Here is a 21,617-nt window from a genome sequence, read left to right as displayed (position 1 = left end):
AACTGTGTCAAGTAGAGCAAGCCAGCCAGATCCTCCGCTTTCCTTTGACATGGGTTATTTTATGTATTGCATTTAAATCCCAGGTAATGATCATCAGAGGTAGCATTTGAATCCAGGTCTTCTGTCTCTAGAATAAGTCCTCTTTCTGCTTTACCTGTTGAAAGAGTAGCATCTATGGTTGTCACTTTGATTTGGTTGTGGAATATACATAAAGGATAATTACTATCACCTTGTTAAAAACTGTTTAAATCATTTACTATGAAGAAATTATAGGTCTTTTTGTGACCAAATAACTTACATAAATTTCTCCTTTCTTTGCCGCTCATTTCTACATTGCACTAAATCCTAGACAGAGAATTTTTTTTAAATTAAAATAGTGTGAGAGTTGAATGGAATTAAATTTATTCAGGTTTTTCACATAAGATATTGTCTTTATCTTTTTGGTTACTCTATTTCCCTTGCTAGCCCAAGCAATTGTGCATAGACACCAGTTGGATTGAAAGTAAAATAAAACGAGTTTTGATTTGTCCTAAGTAGGGTTCATCTGTTACATTTTTAGTCACTTGAATTCCAGATATTTAAGGAGCCTTATATAAAAATTGTTTTTACATTTCAAAAAAACCCAACAAATATTTGTTCTGACATCATGACCATCTGTCAGAAGAACTAGCTAGTTATTCTTTTTAAATTTTTATTTATTATATTTTTAATTTATGCAATAAAACAAGCATTTCCATGACATAGTATAATAAAAAGATGATTGTACATGAAATTGCAAATCTATTACAACTTGCTATTCCTTTCAAATATATAATAAAGTTATCATGTAAATTTTTTCCCTCCCCCCACCCTAGAGATGGCCACTATTAGACACAAATGTGTGTGTGTGTGTGTGAAGTCACTCTCTATTTATCAGTCCTTTCTCTGGATGCAGGTAGTATCTTGCTTTAGTTATTCTTTTTAAGTATAGCAGCAGACCTCAGGTTAAGAGCCATATAACTGGCTTAAAATTTTGTTTTAGGTTCCAGAAAAAAAAAAGTTAAAGTAAAATATCTTTGGGAGTTAAGTCTAAGGAGAGGTAAAATAAAAACCTTTAGAGTGGAATTTGACAGATCCTAGTTAAAGGTTAGCTTCATCAAAATGCTTGGATGATCTCCCATGACCCCAGAATGCAGTTGAATTTTGGGTATTATAAATAAACCCAGACATCCTCCTGGTGACAAGGAGTTTGGATTTGTAGCAGGCTTTTCAACATTATAAATGCACTATTGTTCATGCCTCAGCCCATAGAACAATTGCCATACCCATTAGAATACATTAAGAACATTAAACCCTAGTGCTGCAGATGAGATGCATTTACATTTTGCCTTTACTTTTTTTGTTCCTTTTTTGGCTTTTCTGTTATACAAAAGGAACACCTAATTTAAAACTCATGAATGGTCGTCCATTTTTTAGCTACTTAATTATCTGGACTAGGAAATAGGTGAATGAGTAGATTAAAAAGACAAGCATGTAGATGCACACGCTGCCCCCCACCCTTTACACACACACCATTTTACTTTTTTTTATCTCCTTGACAATATACAGTAATGCGAGAGGCTGAGTTACCACAGACTCTGCATTAAATGCCAGGTTTTATGGTATTAACGATTAAATATTTCCAACTTCAGAAACCTTTCTTGGGGTCCTTCACTATAACATAAAATACTATTCCTATCCATTGTTACTAGATGTTGCTAAAATTAATGATGACAATGATAAAAAGTAATTTTTTTCTTAGCGGGGGAAGTAGGGATTATTTCAGACTTGTGATTTTATAGGCCCGGGCACTAGATCTACCAGGTAAGCTCTGTGAATTGCTGTCTTAAAGAATCACTTGGCCCAATAAGAGATTTCATAACTTGACCAAAGAAAGTTATACAGCCAATATAGGCCAAAGGTAAGTCTAAAACTTTCCTACTCTAAGGCTGGCCTTTCTTCATGCATCATCATCATCATCATCATCATCATCATCATCATAGTAATACTGAACAATGTTGTTCACTCATATTCAACTCTTCATGATCCCATTGAGGGTTTTCTTTGCAGAGATGCTGCAGTGGTTTGTTATTTCCTTCTCAAACTCATTTTACAGATGCAGAAACTGAGGCAAACAAGATTAAGTGACTTTCCCAAGGTCACACAGCCAGTAAGTGTCTGAGGCCAGATTTGAACTCAGGTCTTCCTGACTCCCAGTGCCCTATCCAACATACCACCTAGCTACCCTTGCAAAATGATAAAAAAAAAATAATAGTAAATATTTCACATTTTCCATATTACCTTATACTTTACAAAGCAGCCTTTTACATGTTATCTCATTTGATCCATATAACAATCATGAAGGAAGACATAATAGAATTTACTTCTATTTCATAAATTGCAAACTGCACCTATTATTGAAGTAGTAATTTCTTTGTGCTTTAAATGAACTAATTTTTCTCTAGTTTTTTTTTAGTTATTAGTTTTTTGTTCTTGTTTTTCTGATATACATTGGTGTAGTTTCTGAGCAGTCTGGCTTAAGATTCTCTTAAAGGAATTCATAAAATGATATAGCACCCACTAAATACATGGTTAAAGGGACATAATCATTATGATTCATTTGGAGAGAAAAATAGGGAACGGTCCAGGTTGTAACTAACACTGGTATACTACAGTACCTCAAAGGTGCTACTGATTACTTACCTCAGCAATATTTCAGCAGCAAGTGGAAAACTAATGGTCATGTCACTAGAAGGTCTGGTGTAGTCCATGTGCCTAGGTAGTGGGAAAGTTAGTTTCTTTGAAGTCAGCTGAGTATAATTGTTGATATGGCATACATCAGCAGTGACAGGAGAAAAAGTGATTGTGATGGATTAGGAAGGCAGCATTCCATTTTTATTCCTGCATAGAAATGAAATGAGATGCTGAAAAAAGCTTCCTTATGCCTCTTTCAAAATGAGTTTTACCCCCTTTGTTCTCCATGCATTTCTCAAAGTAGGTCAAATCCTATAACCAAGGACACTACCATTTAACTCCCATCACTCAACACAAATGTTGCTTCTCTCCAGACAAAAGACTGCTAGGCAACATAATTCCCCTCAAAGTAGTGCTGGCTCTTGACCTGTCAACCTATACATAAAGGCAGCAGAGTGAAAAAGAAATGGCCCAGAAATAGATAAATGAATGCCTGGAAATAAACCCTTCAAAGGTTATCTATGTGGACATAAGTGTAACTTCCAAGCAGGTAGTTCCTCTATTATTCACAGGGACATGGTAGAAGAGAGCACTAGGGTGAACAGTGACAGAGGGCTTTTAGGAAGAGTGGGAGGAAGGGAGTCAATCTTTTTTCAGTGTTTTGCTTGAAGAGCTGGAATTTTTAACAATGGCACTGTCTATGGGAAAGAAAATTCAGAGCTGTGGTGATATGATACTAAAGGACAAATGATATCTTTATCTCAAAGGGTAATTGAGGGTTAACATCTGCAGATTTCTGTACAAAAAAAATGCTGAATAAGTATGGAATATTTATGCTACTGGTTCTGATTTTGTGGACCAAATGAAGATCTGGAATTGAGGACAGGATGGATGGACAAGGAAGACAGAGAAATATTCAGCTTTTTTAACAAATTATGCCAGCCATGGAGGGGATGGATGGTTTGACACCACCTGGAATATTGTATTTTGTTTGAGGTACCACATTTTAAGAAGGACATTGATAACTGGGGAGTATCCAGAGAAAGATAATAATAATGATAAAAAACCTTGAAATTATGTCATATGAAGGGCAGATTGAAGAAAATAGAGATGTTTAACTTGCAGAAGGGAAGAGAGAGGGACATGATATTTGTCTTCAAGTATTTGAAGGTATATCATGTAGAGAAAAGATTAGACTTGGCTGAAGAAAGGAAGACCAATAGAAACTGATGGAAGTTACAGTCAAATTTTGGCTTAATGTGAACAACAAAATTTTAATAAGTAGAGCTCCACAAAAAAAAAATGGTATGCTTCAGAAGGTAGTAGAGTGTTCTTTCTAGATCTTCAAGCAAAGTCTAGATGACCATTTGTCATGGACATTGTAGAGGGTTTTCTTGTTCAGGGAGGGGTTGGACAAGATGACTTCTGCAGTCCCCTCAAGTTCTGATAATTTGTGATGCTCTGATACTCATAGTTAGCAAATCTGAATATGGCCATTAATGATTTCTAATAGTCAGCAATGTTATGAGACTGACTGTAAAAGACAAACACTGGTCTTGGAGTCAGATTCACACTATAGTTATACCTCCTTCCCCCTACTTACCTGCGGTATGACCCTAGACAAATCATCTAACCTCTCTGATAAATTCCTCATCTATAAAGTGGGTATAACAATGTTTCTCTAATGGGATTATTTGGAGTGGAAAACATTGAAAACTGCAAGGCATTACCTTAATTTTAATTGTAATAGTGATAGCAATAAGTTAATAATAACTGATATATAAATAGTGCTTTGAGGATTGCAAATCACTTTGAATATATTCTTTCACTCAGTCCCCACAACAACCCTGGGAATTACATTGTGCAAGTTATATTAATTGTATCCAATGTTCATGCATATTTACAATGAAAAAAAGTGAAACTCAAAAAAAATTTATTTTCACCAGGCTGTCTGACAATGATTTTAAGCGATATTCCTAGACTCAATTCCAATATGATTCAGTTGCCCCACAGATATATACATACTACATTCAAAACCATTCATATTTCTAACTATCTTTAAAGTTTTCCTTCTGAACTTTCTGAGTTCCATGTTTTCCCAGTGGACTGTCAAACTAGATTAAAAACAAAAAAAAAATGAGCTTCGTTAATTTCAAAGAAAGAGTTCTCACATTATATAGCTATAGATAATATAGGTATATATACACATATACATATATACATCTATAAAATGCACATATACACATATATTTATGTGTATTTGCCTGAGGGATAAAAGAAACAGAAAGTTTAATGAAGGCTTAAACCATATCACAAGTCATTGTCTTCATTTTACAGATAAGAAAACTGAGGTGCAAAGAAGTGAAATGACTTGCCCAGGGTGAAATATCCATAGAATGTCAGGAGTTTAAGAGGGCTATAAGGTCATCTTTTTCAAACCCCTCACTTTATTGATGGGGGAGCTGAAACCCCCCCCAAAAAAAGTGTCTGAGAAATAAATGACCTCTGCAGTCCCCTCAAATTCTGATAATCTATGATTCTCTGATACTCATGGTTAGCAAATATGAATTTGGCTGTTAATTATTTCTATTAGTCAGCAAAGTTCTGAGGTTGACAGTAGAAAATAAACACTGATCTTGGATTCAGATTCAAGCTATACTTATACCTCCTTACCCCTTTACCATCTGTATGACCTTGGACAAACCATCGAAGCCCTCTGATAAATCTCTCATCTATAAAATGGGGTGACAGCTATTTGGTGATAAAGTTGGATTGAGAGCCCTCTTGAGAGCACTATTTATTCAGTAAGCTGACAGAAGGCTGGGATTTTGTCTCTATGGTTTTTTCTACAGTACTCTGCAGAGTAAAGTAAATACTATACACTTCTGAGGCTGGAAGGCAGCACATTACAGTGGAACAAGTGTGAACTTAAAATCAAGGGACCTGTTTTCTCACATTGGTTCTGACATTACCTATATGGCAGTTGGTTAAGTCTCATAATCTCTCTGAGACTAGTTTTCTTCCTGTGTTAAATGAGAATTATAATAATATAGCACCAACTCACAGCATTGTAGTGGGAAGGGTGCCTTATAAACCTTAAAGTGCCATATAAATATAAATAGTTGCTGTTATTTTAAGAAAGAAACTAGGCATAAGGGATAGAAGAAAGCATGAAGACTCGGAGACATTGTTCATTGAGCTCTCTTCTTCCGTCTCACTCAATCCCTTCTCCTTGTCCCACTTGCTGCAAGTATCTGAAGGACTAGGTGGAAGGAAATGAGAACATGATTCCTGCTACAGGTATAGAGATAACACTTAGTCACTTGCCTTATTCGTAAATGATTTTGTACACTGAAGGAATAAGAATTACACCTGTGCTTTTATTGTTGGCATAGGGACATCTTTGGTGAGAAAATTTCTACCAATGCTGATTGGTACTTTCTAGGCATTATGTGTTTCATGTTATGCCATTTAGTCTTTTTCCAGTGGTGTTTGACTCTTGGTGACTCCTTTGGGTTTGGGAGTTGTTGGGGTTTTTTTTGTTTGTATTTGTTTTTCAAAGGTACTAGACTGGTTTGTCATTTTCATCTCTAGTTCATTTTATAGATAAGAAAACTGAGGCACACAGAGTTAAGTGACTTGCCCAGGGTTGCGTAGGTAGTAAGTGTCTGAAGCTGGATTTGAGCTCAGGTCTTCCCGACTCTAGACCTTTTTGGTGACAAAGGTGGATTGAGACCCCTTTTGAGAGCCAATTGCCCAGACAATGTATAGTCTTGAAGAATTGCCTAGAGTACTGAGGTGTTAAAATGCCTTACCCAGGGTCACACAGAGAGTGTTTCTAAGAAGGGGCACTTGAACCTAGGTCTTCCTGGCTTTGAGGCCAGTTGCTATCTACTTTACCACACTACTCTTCATGTGTAGATTTAAACACCTAAAAATAGCAAATTGTTGCTTGCACTTTGTTATGTAGAGCTACCACGTATAACAATCTACCTGATGCAAGCTGTAGTCTTGCCAATGTTCTAAGGTCTTTACTATCCCAAATTAAATTTTTTCCTTATTTGAGAAGAAAATAAAGAGTTTAGGCTGTAGAGAAAATGGAGTGACTGCAACACCTTTCCTCATGATGAGAGACAGCATAATATATAATAAAGTGCCATAACTCCAGTAGCTATAATTGGATCTTAATGAAAATTATCAGATTCTATTATCCCATCATTAGCTTATTATGACATTCTAAATAGAATTTTAAATGCTAATAGCGACTTTAACAGGAAGCATTCTGACATGTAATAGAGGCTTGACTGGCTTAAGATCAGGAAGGCCTGATTTTCAGTCCACTTCTGACACTGTGTCTTCTGTATAACCCCTGGCAAGTCACTTACACACTCAGTTCCCCCAGACAACTCTAAGACTATTACACCACAAAGTGGCAGATCTAAATTCATGGAGAGAATTTCCTTATTAGGAATACTCTACACCAGTGAAATCATAGGTCTTGGAACAAACCAAACCAAACCAAACCAAAAATAAACCTACAGGGAAAAGATAGAAGGTTCCAAAAATGTTTTCTTGGTGTCTTCAAAACAATATAGTTTCAGTTTTCCTAAAGATATTTTTTAATGTGAAAGCTGCTTAAACTGTTTATACAGTGCTTAGTGTGGTGCCTAACACATAACAGGTGCTTAATAAATATTGATTGATTGATTTTCACTTTTATTTTTGAAGTTTCATTTTTCAATGACCAAAAAAATACCTTATTTATTGTAATATAGGTTGGGCTTACAACTAGGATCCTAGAAGAAATTCTAGGATTATAAAACCTCAGAGGTCAATAAGTCCTGTCCTTTTCATTTTACAGATAAGGAAGGAAAATGAAGCCCCAAGAGATTAATTGATTTGGCAGGAGTCAAACAGGTAGCAAAGAATGAGAGGTAGGATTCAGTCTCCAAATTCAAGGCTCCTTTAGTGCTGATGTTTTAAGAATATCCTCTCCTGATGCCCAACAATTAGGGAATGGCTGAACAAATTGTGGTATATGATTGTGATGGACTACTATTGTATATAAGAAATGATGACCTAAGTGCTGTCAGAAAAACCTAAAAAGATTTACATGAACTGATGCAAAGTGAAATGAGCAGAAGAAAGAAAACATTGTATATGGTAACAGCAATACTGTAAGATGATCAACTGTGAATGATGTAACTACTCTCAGCAATAGAGTGATCCAAGATAACTCTGAAGAACTTAGGATGAAAAATACTTTCCATCCCAAGAAAGAACTGATAGACCCCGAATAGAGAGCAAAGCATACTTTTTTTAACTTTATTTTGCTTGGGTTTTTATTTTGTTCTATATTTTCTTTTACAACATGACTAATACAGAAATGTGTTTCACATGACCTACACATATATAGCCTATATCAAATTGTTTGCCTTCTCAGTGAAGGAAGAGGGAAGGAGAGAGAGATTTTGTAACTCAGTTTTAAAAAAGAATGTTGAAAATTGTTTTTACATGTAATTGAGGGAATACAAATTACTAAATAAAAAAAGAATCTCCCCTCCCACATCTCCAGTACAGTTTTAAACAATTTCTTGTAAAGGCTTATGGTATCTGATTGATTTTGTTCTCTACCAGGTAGTGCATTTTTTCTGGAATGAAAGAATGCAGTTGAATTTTTTTTCATTAATGTGTGGCCATATTTGAGAACTCAGACAGGTAGAAAACAATAATGTTCTTAAAATTTGTGGAAAATAGTTTTCTAGGGCAGAATGAAGTTGGTTTTGTTTAGCCTTAAGCTAGCAAGCAGGAATTGGGTCAGCATTTAAGCTCCCTAGAAGACAGAACTGAGGAATAAATCATAGAGCAAAAGAAGTTTTCTAGATCATGAAGAGCTAGATTAGGTGTGTGGCATCACGGTTTCTGAGGAAAGACATAAGGTATACAGACAACTTTGGTTACCTCACAATTGTTCCTAAAGCTGACCTTTTATATTTTACTATTTCTTCTTTAATATTAGGAAGAGGGGTAGCATATGGACTGTTTCATTCCAATGTTATTGGTGTCATAAACTATGTGTTTTCAAGAAGAGGTGAGTTATAAAAGGACATTCCTTTAATCCTTAAGTATAGTGGCAATGTATGATGGGGTGAAGAATTTATAGAGCAAGAGACATAAAATTTTCTTTAATTTGCTCAGTTTGGCCAAATATTTGTGAAAAAAAATCTGAAAACAGCTAATAAACTTTATAGTATTAAAGTACTACATTGACCACATGGATAGGTTTATCTCCAGTAAGAATATAAGTTTTAAAGATTTTTTTTAAATATGATTTTTATAATTGAAAGTTACAATAGAATTTTGTTAAGAAAACATAGGGAAATGTCAGCTCTGTAGAAATTTCATTAATTTTTTAAAGTAGCATACCAAATCAATAGTAATAAAAAGACTAAGGTTTGTAAAATGTTTTATATTTATTATCTCATTTGAGCCTTAGTATCCTGTGGGGTAAGTTCTAAAGGTGCCTATCCCTCAAAAGTCATAAAAAAGCATTTACTCTAAGTCTTCAAGCTGATAAATGGTGGATTTAGTACAACAATCTAATAAACTATCTACTGTATCACATGGTCTCCCTAATAGGGTAAATCTATTTTTTTCCAGATAGTTATCTGTAATTGTAAGATAATCAAAAAATCACAGTTCATATAGTCAATCCATTAACTCCATTTATAATAAAAATGAGAGGAGCAATGGAAAAGTACTTTCAGAGTACAGGCTAATGGACAGAAAAGAATCAGAAAATACTTCTTGGTCTCCAAACAGCCATGGAGTGGGTAGAACTTCATACTCAAAACAGCTGCTGGACTTCATGTTTATTTGTGGTTGTTGTTCAGTCATTTTCAGTGTTATTCTTTACTGACCCCATTTAGGGTTTTCTTGGCAAAAATACTGGAGTGATTTACCATTTTCTTCTCCAGCTAATTTTACACATGAGAAAACTGAGGTAAACAGAGTTAAGTGACTTGCCCAGGTTATGTTTGTTTATAATACAACAAAAGAATCTCAGCTGAAAGAAAGCTTGGCCATTAAAGGAATGTCCTTTCATAGCTCACCTCTTCTTGAAAACACATAGTTTATGATATCAATTACACTGGAATGAAACAGTCCATATGCTACCCCTCTTCTTAACTAACATGAAAGAAGGAACAGCAAAATACAAAAGACCAGCTTTCGGAACAGTTGTGATGCAGCCAAAGTTGTCTGTATACCTTATGTCTTTCCCCAGAAACCTAGTAGCTTTGTGATGCTCCACATCTAATGTAGTTCTTCATGATCTAGAAAACTTATTTTGCCGATGTTAGCTGGTCATGGGCTTAGCAGCAGAAGAGGAAATGTCCACTTTCTATGATGATGCAATAGCAGAGGCATCAGCTTAGATAATTTCAGAAGGGTGAGGGGGGAAAGTTCATTCTCAACATCAATGATTGGAAGCAAACTTTATGAGACAGTGTCCAAACATTTTCTGGTACCGATTTAGTTTGAGAATGGTCATTTTGGCTCTCAGATAAGCAGAGCAAGGATGTATTAAGGTAGATAAGCTACGTGAGATATGGACATGGAAGCAGGGGACCTCCAACTCTCATGGTGGTGATAAATTTCTCTTACTGTTTGTTTTCATGTGTGAGTTGCTATAAAACTATGGAGTTCAAATTTAGTAATGGAGGGTTTGGGCCTGGCTATCTATCTTTTGAAACAGCAGAGATGTTTACTCAGGGACTAGTTTTTCTTTGGAAAATTCAACTGCATTCTTTCATTCCAGGAAAAATGCACTACCTGGTAGGGAACAAAATCTATCAGATACCATAAGCCTTTACAAGAAATTATTTAAAACTGTACTGGAGAGGTGGGAGGGGAGATTCTTTTTTTTAAAGTATTTTTTTTAGTATTTTATTTATTTAGTATTTTATATTCCCTCAATTACGTGTAAAAACAATTTTCAACATTCTTTTTTAAAATTGAGTTACAAGGAACAGCCAGCCTACCATACCATGGCAGTAATTACAAAGAGTAGTAATAAAAGAGAAATAAAAACTATTATCATCTGTGATATAGATATATATATGTGTGTATACATACATACATATACATATACACACACATATATAATATTTTTCATTTGCATTATTTAGAAACATCCCAGTTGTTTAGTATTTTTACTGAACATGATTACTTGGTTAATACAAAATTACATGTTGAAAAGAAGTCTTATGTTGTGGCACTGTATTTGACTACAATTGGTATATAAATGTTAATTGAACTACATTAATATAAAAAGGTGAGAATTATTGTGATTTATTCAACATTCTATTTTAAAAACCCTTTTGTCTTGCTGCCTATGATTAGGCATCAATTTTCAAGAAGTTACAATTAGTTAAGAACCCAAATTATTCCCCTCAAAAATATTGTTTGAATACTAACTAGTCTACAATATGGATTAATTAAAAATATAAATGTTTTTCCTCTAGAGTTCTATAGAGAAATATAAGATTTTATAAGCAATAACTGGCATGTGCTCAACATTTTAAGGTTGAAATATACTTTCCATATACATCATTATTTCTTGTTTGGATGGTGCCTGCATTTCTTTACATTGCAACTGCTTTTAGTTGAATCGTGGTAGGAAACTATTGGTAAAAGGCACCTCAAGCATTTAAATTATCATCAATTGTCAGAAAACATGACTGTAGAATTAATGGTTTATGAAATTTCCCCACTAAGTTTGATGGTTGTCCTGTATTTTCAGATGGCTACCCCAAAGAAGAAATGGTTTATAGATGGAGGAAAAATTCAGTGGAGGCTGCTGATCAGAAATCATGGCGACTTTATCAATTTGACTTCATGGGTCTCAGGAACACGTCTGAAATTGTGAAAACTTCTGCAGGTAGGTACTAGATACAGAAACTCCAAACCAAGATCTGCTTATTTACATGGTTAACAATTTACTAACACACCCCTGTCTTGACACTTTTGGGGTATTTCATTAACTATGCCAGACAAGTATGACAACTGCTTTGTTTTATGTTGCATTATACAAAAACCACATACATAAAATTAAAAAAAAATAGATATATCAACTATTTGATTATCATATACCAAACATTTTGTATTGAGCATGTGAGTATTTATGTATGTATTGCCCCCAAGGACCAATTTTTGCATTGAATTATTGATTTATTTTTTATTTAACATTGTGGACAGAGCCTTAATCTAGGATTATTCTTGAACAGTCTTGTGAAGCATTATTATATGTGGAAATTTTCATCACTATTGATGTCATATACACACATTTCTACCTGCAATATAAGGAACAAAGACAAACTATTTATCATATTTTTTCAATACCAAGTGAAAAATATTAGTTTCAGATTATTGGGAAGGGAGGCAGACAACCATTTAATTTTCACTTCCAAGTTCTAGAATCATCTTTTCCTTTTCTCTGAAGTATATGTTTTCTCCTTGTACTTCTTTCCTTAAGTTTTTGAAACATACACATACTCTAATTAGATTGTATCATGTTGTTATTGAACTGTTAAATGAGGCATATAATGAGATGAACAGGAAGTCAAAGGTATCCATATTATTTTCCACATTGCTTTGTGGTCACTATCATCCATTACTCCAGCAATTCCAAGTTTTATTAAATATGAAGATAACTCAATAATATTAAAAAGTTTAATGGATACCCATGACAGTAATTAGTATCAAGCGACTGAAGAAATTCTTGATGACAAAAAATAACTCTGAATTTAGAAATGCTTTTAAATGAATTTATCACAACGGTATCTACACACACACACACACACACACACACACACACACAGAAAATAGTAATGATTATTGTGAGGCATTATTTAGTCACTTTGGAAAAAATATGATTGCTAATTTATTATTCAGAGTCATTTCACATATTTTGTGCAGTAATATAAGGATAATTTTGGTGCTTGGGAAGTTTAGGAGCTCATAGGAGTTGGGGATTATGAGTAACTGTGAACAAAGCTCTCTGAATGGTGGCAGTGGTAAGTGGAATGATATCTGTTTTAATGTGAAATAGTGATGAATTTTAAAGAATGAAAATGGAGGAATTTATTGAAATTTACATTTCAATTTTGATAAATGTACAGAAATTCTATGGACACAGGCTAAAACATCTTCTTTTGTGAAGACCTGTTGCCAACTGTGAACCAGCATTTTTAATGAATGTTCTAATAGTTGAAAGACAAATTTTTCCCCCTAAAATACTGTTGTTATAATAGCAAACTTTGGAGGCACATGATCTTGGAAAGAGTGTTATAAAACAAGAAATCTTGACTCTATCAAACTGAACTACAACTCTGTCTCTTGGTCAAATTAATATCAAGCAATGGTAAATGTTGTTTGATCAAGGACAAATCTAATTTTCATAAGTAGGCAACTAAGGATGACAAGAATAAAAAGGTGTAAATTAATGTAATCTACTGATGGACTGCTCACAAAGCTTGTAAAGCCTAGTGAAAAAAAGCATATACATACATGAAACACTTAGAAAACTAGAGGCAGTTTGATAGCGCAGAGTACTGGATCACAAGTCAGGAAGACCTCAGTTTGAAACCTGCCTCTGAAACTTATTAGCCATGTGACCCTAGACAAGTCATTTAACCTCTATCTGCCTTATTTTTTATGTCTATAAAATGTCTACCTCCCAAGGTAAATGCTACCATTATATATGGACACTGGTGTCATATGTGTTTAAGTAGTATGGGGCAGACATGAGTTATACAGGGTAACTTCTTGTTTTTTGTCCTTCATTCTCAAAAAGGACCATGACATCAGGGAGGTGATGCCATGACATGCAAGTGAATTGGATTTAAATGAGGGAGGGCTGTGCAAAGTCACCAGCATCACTTTCTCCTCTGGAGGCAGCTGGGTCCAGTGGCAAGATATAGATCAGGATGACTGCCGATGTTCCCTGGAGACAGTAGGAGACCTTGGTCTTTTTAAGCTAAGCCCTATAATAGGTCTCAGTTTGACTGAGGCAACACCCATTCAGTGATTAAGGCTGGGTAAGAAATGTGGCAGAGAATGGTCTCTTTTATCAAGTCAAAAAAATCAATCTGAAAGGGGAAGACTCTCTGGGTTTCTGGCCAAAACAGAAACAATTGCTATTTATATTCACCCTGAGTCAATCAGGGCCCAAACAATGATCAAGTGAGGCCTGCCCTGGGATTATTGTTGGCCAATCAATGCAAGACAGAGTGATTTGCGTTTAAGGCATGGTCCTCAAGAAAAAAAAAGCTACCCTGTAAACCCCAATATATCTTATAAGAAATACAAACCCCCAAATGATTTTCTGAAAGATGCCAAGCCAAAAACCAGAGTAAGGGTTTTATAGATTCACTAAACATAAATTCATGAAAGGTAACATCTACTCCCTTTATTCCCTTTAACTGATGTCTGTTGTATTTTACCTTTACTTCCTAAGAATCCCTGTCTCTCTTCAAAGGTCAGCTTAGGGGTCACTTTTTTCCTAAAGTCTTTCCTTATACTCTAATTACTAGTTCCTATCTACCCCCAGAAAACACCTTATATTTTATACTTAAATCTATAAAATGTATATTTTGCCCTTCTCCATACCCTTTCCCCTTACATTCTAGTAAGCTCATCAAAGGCAGGGATCAATTATTTCACTTTCATCTTTGTATCCCCAGTGCCCAAGTCAGTGCTTGAGATCTAGTAGGTGTTTAATACAGGTTTATTAATTAATTAGTTGATTTTTCCAATTTTGCTTCATATTCAATCCTGTAATCAGCCTCAAAAATTTCAGAAGTAATAGTCACATAGATTTACAAGTGGTACCATTGTACATGCTTTACGATATGTCTCAGCATAATCAGCTGTTACTTTAAAAGACAATGGAGGAAGTACTATTGATGAATTTTCAGTGTCTAGGTTTGATGTTGAAGTAGATTCTTGTTGGCATTTATTTCATTGTCTTGTTATGAGCCATCACCTCTTTCAGGAAGTGAGCATTCTCTCTACTTGTCCCAATCCCACCCACCCTTTCCTTGACCATTCCACTCCTCAATGACTACTCCCTCCTTTGGTCTCCCATTAACATTTATTCTTTTCTTTTTTGATACATCATAATATAGTTCTTTGTGAGAGGTTTTCTGTTGCTCTGAGATCTTTTTTAAAAAATTGTAATAATTTTATTTTTTAATTTATGGAATGAAACAAGCATTTCCATAACATGGTATATTAAAAAAAAAGAGATGACTGCACATGAGACTGTAAATCTATTATTTACAACTTGCTATTTCTTTTAAATATGTAATAAAGTTACCATGTAAATTTCTTTTTTCCCCCCTTAGTGTATGTCTTCTGCTCTCCAACCAGATTTAAAGTTTCATGAAACAGGAAAACACATTTTGCTTTCCTTTGCATTTCCCACAGGCACCTAAAACAGAGATGCACATAAAGCTAGCAGCAGCATTTTATCTGCCACATACCCTTCCCAATCACTGAGCACTGGTTCCTCAAGTGTTAACTGGTCCAAAAAGCATCTCCCAGCCTCCTTTAGAACTTGCCCCAACCTTCGCATGGGTCAAATACAGTGATGGGTCATATGGTGATGGGTCAAACTCATAGAAGGAAATACATACATAATACACACCCTCCTTCTCCTTCCCTAGAATCACTGACCTTGTTAATAATACCACAGATGTTTTTCTATTGTTTTTTGTTGGTATGCTTTACTCAAAGGTCGCAATATTCTGTCCCTCACACATGGTAACAGTATTACAGACCTATGTTTCTTTTTAACATTGTCTATTCCTGACCTTATTTAAAAAAATGTAAATTCTGTCTTTGCCTTCTCTATTTTCTGACACTAAATGCTCTTTTAAAGTTAAGGACCATAAGTAAACAAGAAACAATGATGTAGAGCAGAGCCAGCAAGAGCCCTAGAAACAATCTAGTCCAAGCCCCACATTTTTTTTTCAGATTAGAAATTATTTTACAGGCTCAGAGAGTTTAAATGACTTGCCCAGGGTCACCCATGCAGTAAATGTTGGTGATAGAATTTGAACCTAAATCTTCCTAACTCCAAATCCAGTACTCAATCTATTCTACCTCAAGACTCATCTGGAGTCTTGTCAATGGTCTTCAAGCTTGTTTCTGAATGCAAAAATGTTCCCTCCCTGTGGGCTTGGTGGTGAAAGATTCAGATTATGGGGTAAACTTTCAGATTTCTTTTTTGAAGACATTGATCATGCCGAGTGGTTGACAGATGACTATAGTTAGCTTCAATTTCCCTCTGTTGTTTCCATCTTGTTCATCTAAATCATAGGTTTTTAACCTTTTTTTAATGTCATGGACCCATTTAACAGTCTAGTAAAGTCTATGGCACCTTTCTCAGAATAATATTTTTAAGTGCATAAATTAAAATAAAGAGGCTTACCAAGAAAACCAATGATACTGAAATTGTGTTGTGGATTAGTCATGTCTGACCCTTCATGACCCCATTTGGGTTTTCTTGGCAAAGATACTACAGTGGTTTGCCACTTCCTTCTCCATCTCATTTTACAGATGAGGAACTAAGACAAACAGGGTTAAGTGACTTGTCCAGGTTCACATAGCTAGTAATTGTTTGAGGCCGAATTCAAACTCGGGTCCTCTTGACTCCAGGCCTGGCACTCTATCCACTTGGCAACCTAGCTATGTACAAATACAGTTATTAAAATATTTTTTTTAAATGTGGAGGTGGGGGCAGAATGAGTGACATAATCATACTTATGCTTTAGGAAGACCAATCTGATAGATGAGTAGAGAATGGATGAGTGGGGATATATTTGGGAGACCCAGCCAGAAGGCTATTTCTGTAGTCTAGGCATGAGGGTATGAGGGACTGGAGCAGGGTGGTAGTGTCAGAGGAGAGAGATAGTATGTATGAGAGATATTACAAAGTAAAGATCCAAAGGACTTGGCAGTAGATTAGGTATGAGGGGAGGAAGGTGATAGAGTCAGCCTTGCAGTCACTTAGCCTGCCTGGGCCCCTTTCCTAATATGTAAAATTAAGAGGTTGGACTAGGTAACCTTTGAGGTCTTTTTCAGGTTTAGCTCTATGATCCTACATTGATAACTTTGGCAATTATAGGCTGAACTGGATAGTAAAGTACTTGGAAGGAGAAAAACCAATAAGGAGCTTATTCAAGGTGAAAGCTGAACAATCAACCAACGGACAAGCATTTATTGACTCAGGAAGACCTGAGTTTGAATCCAGCCTCAGATATTTATTTCCTTGTGTCCTTGGGCAAGATATGTGTCAGGCACTATGTTAGGCACTGAGAATAGAAAGACAGAAATAAAACTTTCTCTTCTCTAAAGGAGCTTACATTCTAAAAAGGGAGATAGCATGTACACATACATGGATATATGAGATAGATGCCAAACAAATGCAAGTTACTTTGAAGGGAGAGGCGCAGACTGGAAGCCGAGGAAAATCAGGAAAGCCTTCATGTGGAGAAAGCACTTCAGCTGACCCTCAAAGAAAATCAGAGATTGTAGAAGTGAGAAGAGAGTACTTTTCTTACATGAGAGTTTTTGTTGTTGCTGTTTGTCTTTTGTTCTCGAAGAGACCATAACATCAGGGAGGTGATGTCATGACATGCAAGCGAATTGGATTGAAGTGAGGCAGGGCTGTGCAAAGTCACCAACCTCACTTTCTCCCCTGGAGACATCTGGGTCCAGTGGCAAGAAATAGATCAGGACAACTGGAAATGGCCCTGGTCACAAGACAGACAGACTACCCAAAGACACAAAGATGAAGATGGAATGTCCTGGTCAAGCAATAGCCAGAAGGCTAACTTAACTAAACTGAAGAATATAGGAGGGGGCAACATATATAAAAAAGCAGGAAAGGTAGGTTGTTACAAAATTGAAATGACAAACAGAGGAGTTTGTATTTGATCCTGCAGAGGAATTGGTAACCAATGAAGTTTATTGAGTATGTGTAAGGAGATAACATGGGCAGACCTGGGATTAATTCATTGATAACTGTGTAATGGGTGGTTTAGAGAAACAAGGAACTTGAAGCAGGGAGACCAATTAACAGGTTAATTAAATAATTCAGCATAGAGGTAAGGAGGGCCTGAACTTGGGTGGGGGTAGTATGAGTGGAAAGCAGAGACAGATACAAGAAATGTTATGAAGGTAGAATTTGTAAGGCTTAGCCACCAAGTAGCTACATAGGCTGGAGGAAAATGATGAGTGAAGGATGACTGCAATTATGAACACAGGAAACTAGAATAATTATAGTACTCTCCACAAGGCAGCTATGCAATGTGCAAGGCCTAGAGTTAGGAGGAAGAGTTCAAAATTAGTCTCAAGTACTTAGTATGTGACCCTAGGCAAGTTGCTTAACTTCTGCCTCAGTTTCCTCAACTGTAAAAAGACCTGTAGTTCTGTCTGGAAGTGAGGTCAGACTGACCTGTCCTAAGTATGGCAAGTGATAATCATTTGTAGCAGTAGCGATAGTGACAGTGATGCTTCCGTGATTCATCAATATAGAGGAATAAGGTTTTCCACATCAAAAAATTAGAACTGCACTATGTCGTCGCCCCACAAATACACACACTTCTGTGATTCTGTGGTTCTTCTCTCACTTCTTAGAGCTCATCTTTCTTTTCCCTCTCTCCTGTGAGCTGACTGTTATCACTGTCATCAAGATATCCTGGTTGCTTCTAATCCACTACAGAATTATTTTGCACAGAGTTGTCTTCGTGATAACCCGAGGGTGTTGGGACTTCTCTTATAAATTAAAGTATGTGGGCTCTGTAGCAGTTATTTTAGTTGTTCAGAGGCTTTTAATTTTTTTCACATCCAGATTTGTGGCCGAATTCCAGGAATCCAGCAAAGTGGGAAGTTAGGACTTTGGCTACAAGGAATTTAAAAGATGATGATAATAAACTTCCTATATATAACATTGCAATATTGCTACTGAATCAAAACATAAGTGAGATGGGATATTGTCAACAGGAGGCTAAAATGATTAGAATCCCTACAGTGTCTGAATAATGTGATATGTTCTTTATCAGTGGCCAACCACACCCAGCATAAAATCAGGTGTCAATTGTGAAGACATTTATTTAATGAATATGCATTAAACACAATTGTTTACTAAATGTCTCTAGCTTTTTCAGAGTTTTGGTGGCTTGGATCCCACTGAGTTCTGATGGCATGTCAGAGAGTGGTTGTCAGATGACTTTTTTTTTGAGACAAATGTTTTCATTGTTTTTCATTTCCTAACTTATAATGATGATAATATGTACTTAATCTTGTTCTTTGGAATAGTTTAGAACATTTCACTGCCATCATGTAATTGATCCTTACAACCCATCTGTGGTTAATAGAGGGTGACCATGATTATTCTATTTATATATATATATATATATATATATATATATATATATATATATATATTTTCTATTTAAATATATACTATTGTGTTTATCTGTCTCTCAGATAAAATGGCAATCATATTCAGAATCAGAATACATTTCATACTTCTAGTCTCAGGATTCTCTACCAATTTCAGATCTTATGGGCCAGGCAGGAAGATGCTTTGGAAGGTGGATTAACAACTTTAAGGCACTAAGGCATCAATGTATATGTAAATTAGGACCAATTTAAAAAAAACAGAGGATGCCTAAGGGAAGTTAGAACTTCAAATAAAATGGAAAATACAACATGTAGCTGATCCTGTCACTTATTGTTAGATTAATGATGCTCAGTCACATTAGGGACATTATCTCTGTGTTTGCCCAAATAATTTATTTCATTACTTGGGTGGTACGGTGGATAGAACACTGTGGATAGAAATACCACTTTAGACATTCACTGATTGTATGGCCCTGGGCAAGCCACTTTCCTCTCCTTAGCCTCAGCTTCTTAATTGTAACTACCTCATAGAGTTGTGTAAGGATAAAATGACATAATATATAAAGTACTTTGTAAACCTTACAATCCCATGTAAACCTAAAGCACTAAACACAAATGCTAGATATCATTGTCATTGTTATTTTGATGAATCTATGATGTCATCAAAGTTGGCTCTCTCTCCAATTGTGTGTCATCCATACCTTCTTATACAATGTGATTCAACCATGTTCTCCAGAAGTTTGCCAGTTGTGCAAGGGGGTCTTCCTCTAGTCCTATTGACATTTTTCTATGTCAGGGGAGCACATTTGCTATCAGCTAGTCATCATACATTCTTTGAATTTGACTGACCCAACCTTTTCCAATCACACATCACATCTGACTCATTGCTGTATTGCCTTCCAGGAGGTCATAGTGATTCAAATAGTACCTTTAATAACATCATTTTGTGTGATTTAATAGAAGAAGAATTGTATTTTTCACTGAGAAGATCTGGATTTGAATCCTGGCTCAGCTATATGCCAATAGTGTAAGAAAAATTGTCATCACCACCCCACCCTACTCTAGCCCAGGCCTCATTTATCCATAAAATAAGAGAGTTGGATTAAGTGATATCTATACATCCAGATATGAATTTTATAATCCTAAAATATTCTGGAATAAAATTATTTCCTTAAGAAAACAAAGAAGCCTATTGACTAGGTCCAGCCTTATATATATATAGGTAGAGTAAATGGTTTCCTATACATCCTATGATGTGAAACATCCTAGAAAGGTATCCATTGTCCAAAAACCTTTTCCATTTTTGTACCCATAATGCACTCTGTAGTTCATTCCCTTCAGCTGAACATTTCCATCTTTTATTTTAAAACAGAAATGTTCCACTTTTTCACATCTTAGTGTGAATTAGTATGCCAGAATACTTTCTTTACCTGCAGGAAGAGCCTGAAGATGATTTTTTCCATTCCACAGTTTTGCCTTGCACTGACTCAGACAGGGATTTATGATGGCTGTAGAATCTTCAGTGACCTCATTTTAATCCCTAATCCTTACATAGATGCATTTTAAAGGGACACGTGAAAGTTCAAAAGGTAGAGAATATGATATGGCAACTATCCCTAGAGAAGGGCATACTGGACCAATCACTCCTGGCCCTATTCTGAAAAGGCCTTTTATGTTCCTGGATGGATCAGGCCTCTGGAGTGATTTAGGAAATTGGCAGGTAAGGGAGAAAATGGCAGAACCAGCTGCTGTTAAGACATTACTGAGTCATGTATAAATACAGTGCTTGAACTCACTTCTGGCCCCTACTGCCAGATACCCCTCAAGCTATGGTTTCCTTTACATACCATCTCTTTCCCTTCTTTTTCTTCTCTAGGGCTACTCTTACTAATTAATTTTGACTGAATTTCCTCTGCATAAATATTTGGGAGCAGAGAGCCCCTTAGTGTTACTGCATCTTGTGTTTCCTACCTCTGTGGAACTAGGAGTATGACAAAGGAGCCTCCTACAATTGTTTCTTAATGGGGTGGACTTGGGTAGCTAGATGGCACAGTGGATAAGTAGTGCTGGGCCTGGAGTCATGAAGACTCATCTTCGTGAGTTCAAATCTGGCCTCAGACACTTACTAGCTGTGTGACTTAGAGCAAGTCATTTAACCATGTTTCCCTCAGTTCCTCATCTACAACATGAGCTGGAGAAGGAAATGGCAAATCACTCCAGTATCTTTATTAAGAAAATCCCAAATGGGGTTGTGAAGATTCGGACATGACTGAAACAATTGAATAAAAAAAAGGATGACTTTACCACATGAACATGAATGCATTAGCTTGCCATTAAGTACCTGTACCTCATACTAGGCCTTTCACCTCAAAAAAGCTTAACCATTTCCCCACAGGAAATCAAGGTGGTATTTTCCATCACATTTTACAAAT

General features: G+C 35.8%; 1 protein-coding gene across 1 annotated transcript in view; it reads left to right on the top strand.

The window, feature by feature from the left end:
• GABRG3 (gamma-aminobutyric acid type A receptor gamma3 subunit) overlaps positions 1-21,617 on the top strand; it is an 802,344-nt gene that overhangs the window by 682,637 nt on the left and 98,090 nt on the right. Inside the window, exon 6 of the mRNA XM_027856641.1 lies at positions 11,516-11,653. Coding sequence (XP_027712442.1) covers positions 11,516-11,653 — 138 coding nt within the window. The remainder of the gene's footprint in view (positions 1-11,515; positions 11,654-21,617) is intronic.

The sequence above is a fragment of the Vombatus ursinus genome, unplaced genomic scaffold (assembly GCF_900497805.2).
Source record: "Vombatus ursinus unplaced genomic scaffold, bare-nosed wombat genome assembly UNPS02011591.1, whole genome shotgun sequence".
NCBI classification, from domain to species: domain Eukaryota; kingdom Metazoa; phylum Chordata; class Mammalia; order Diprotodontia; family Vombatidae; genus Vombatus; species Vombatus ursinus.
The sequence above is the reverse complement of the archived record's forward strand: the minus strand, read 5'-3'. Positions and strand labels throughout refer to the sequence as shown.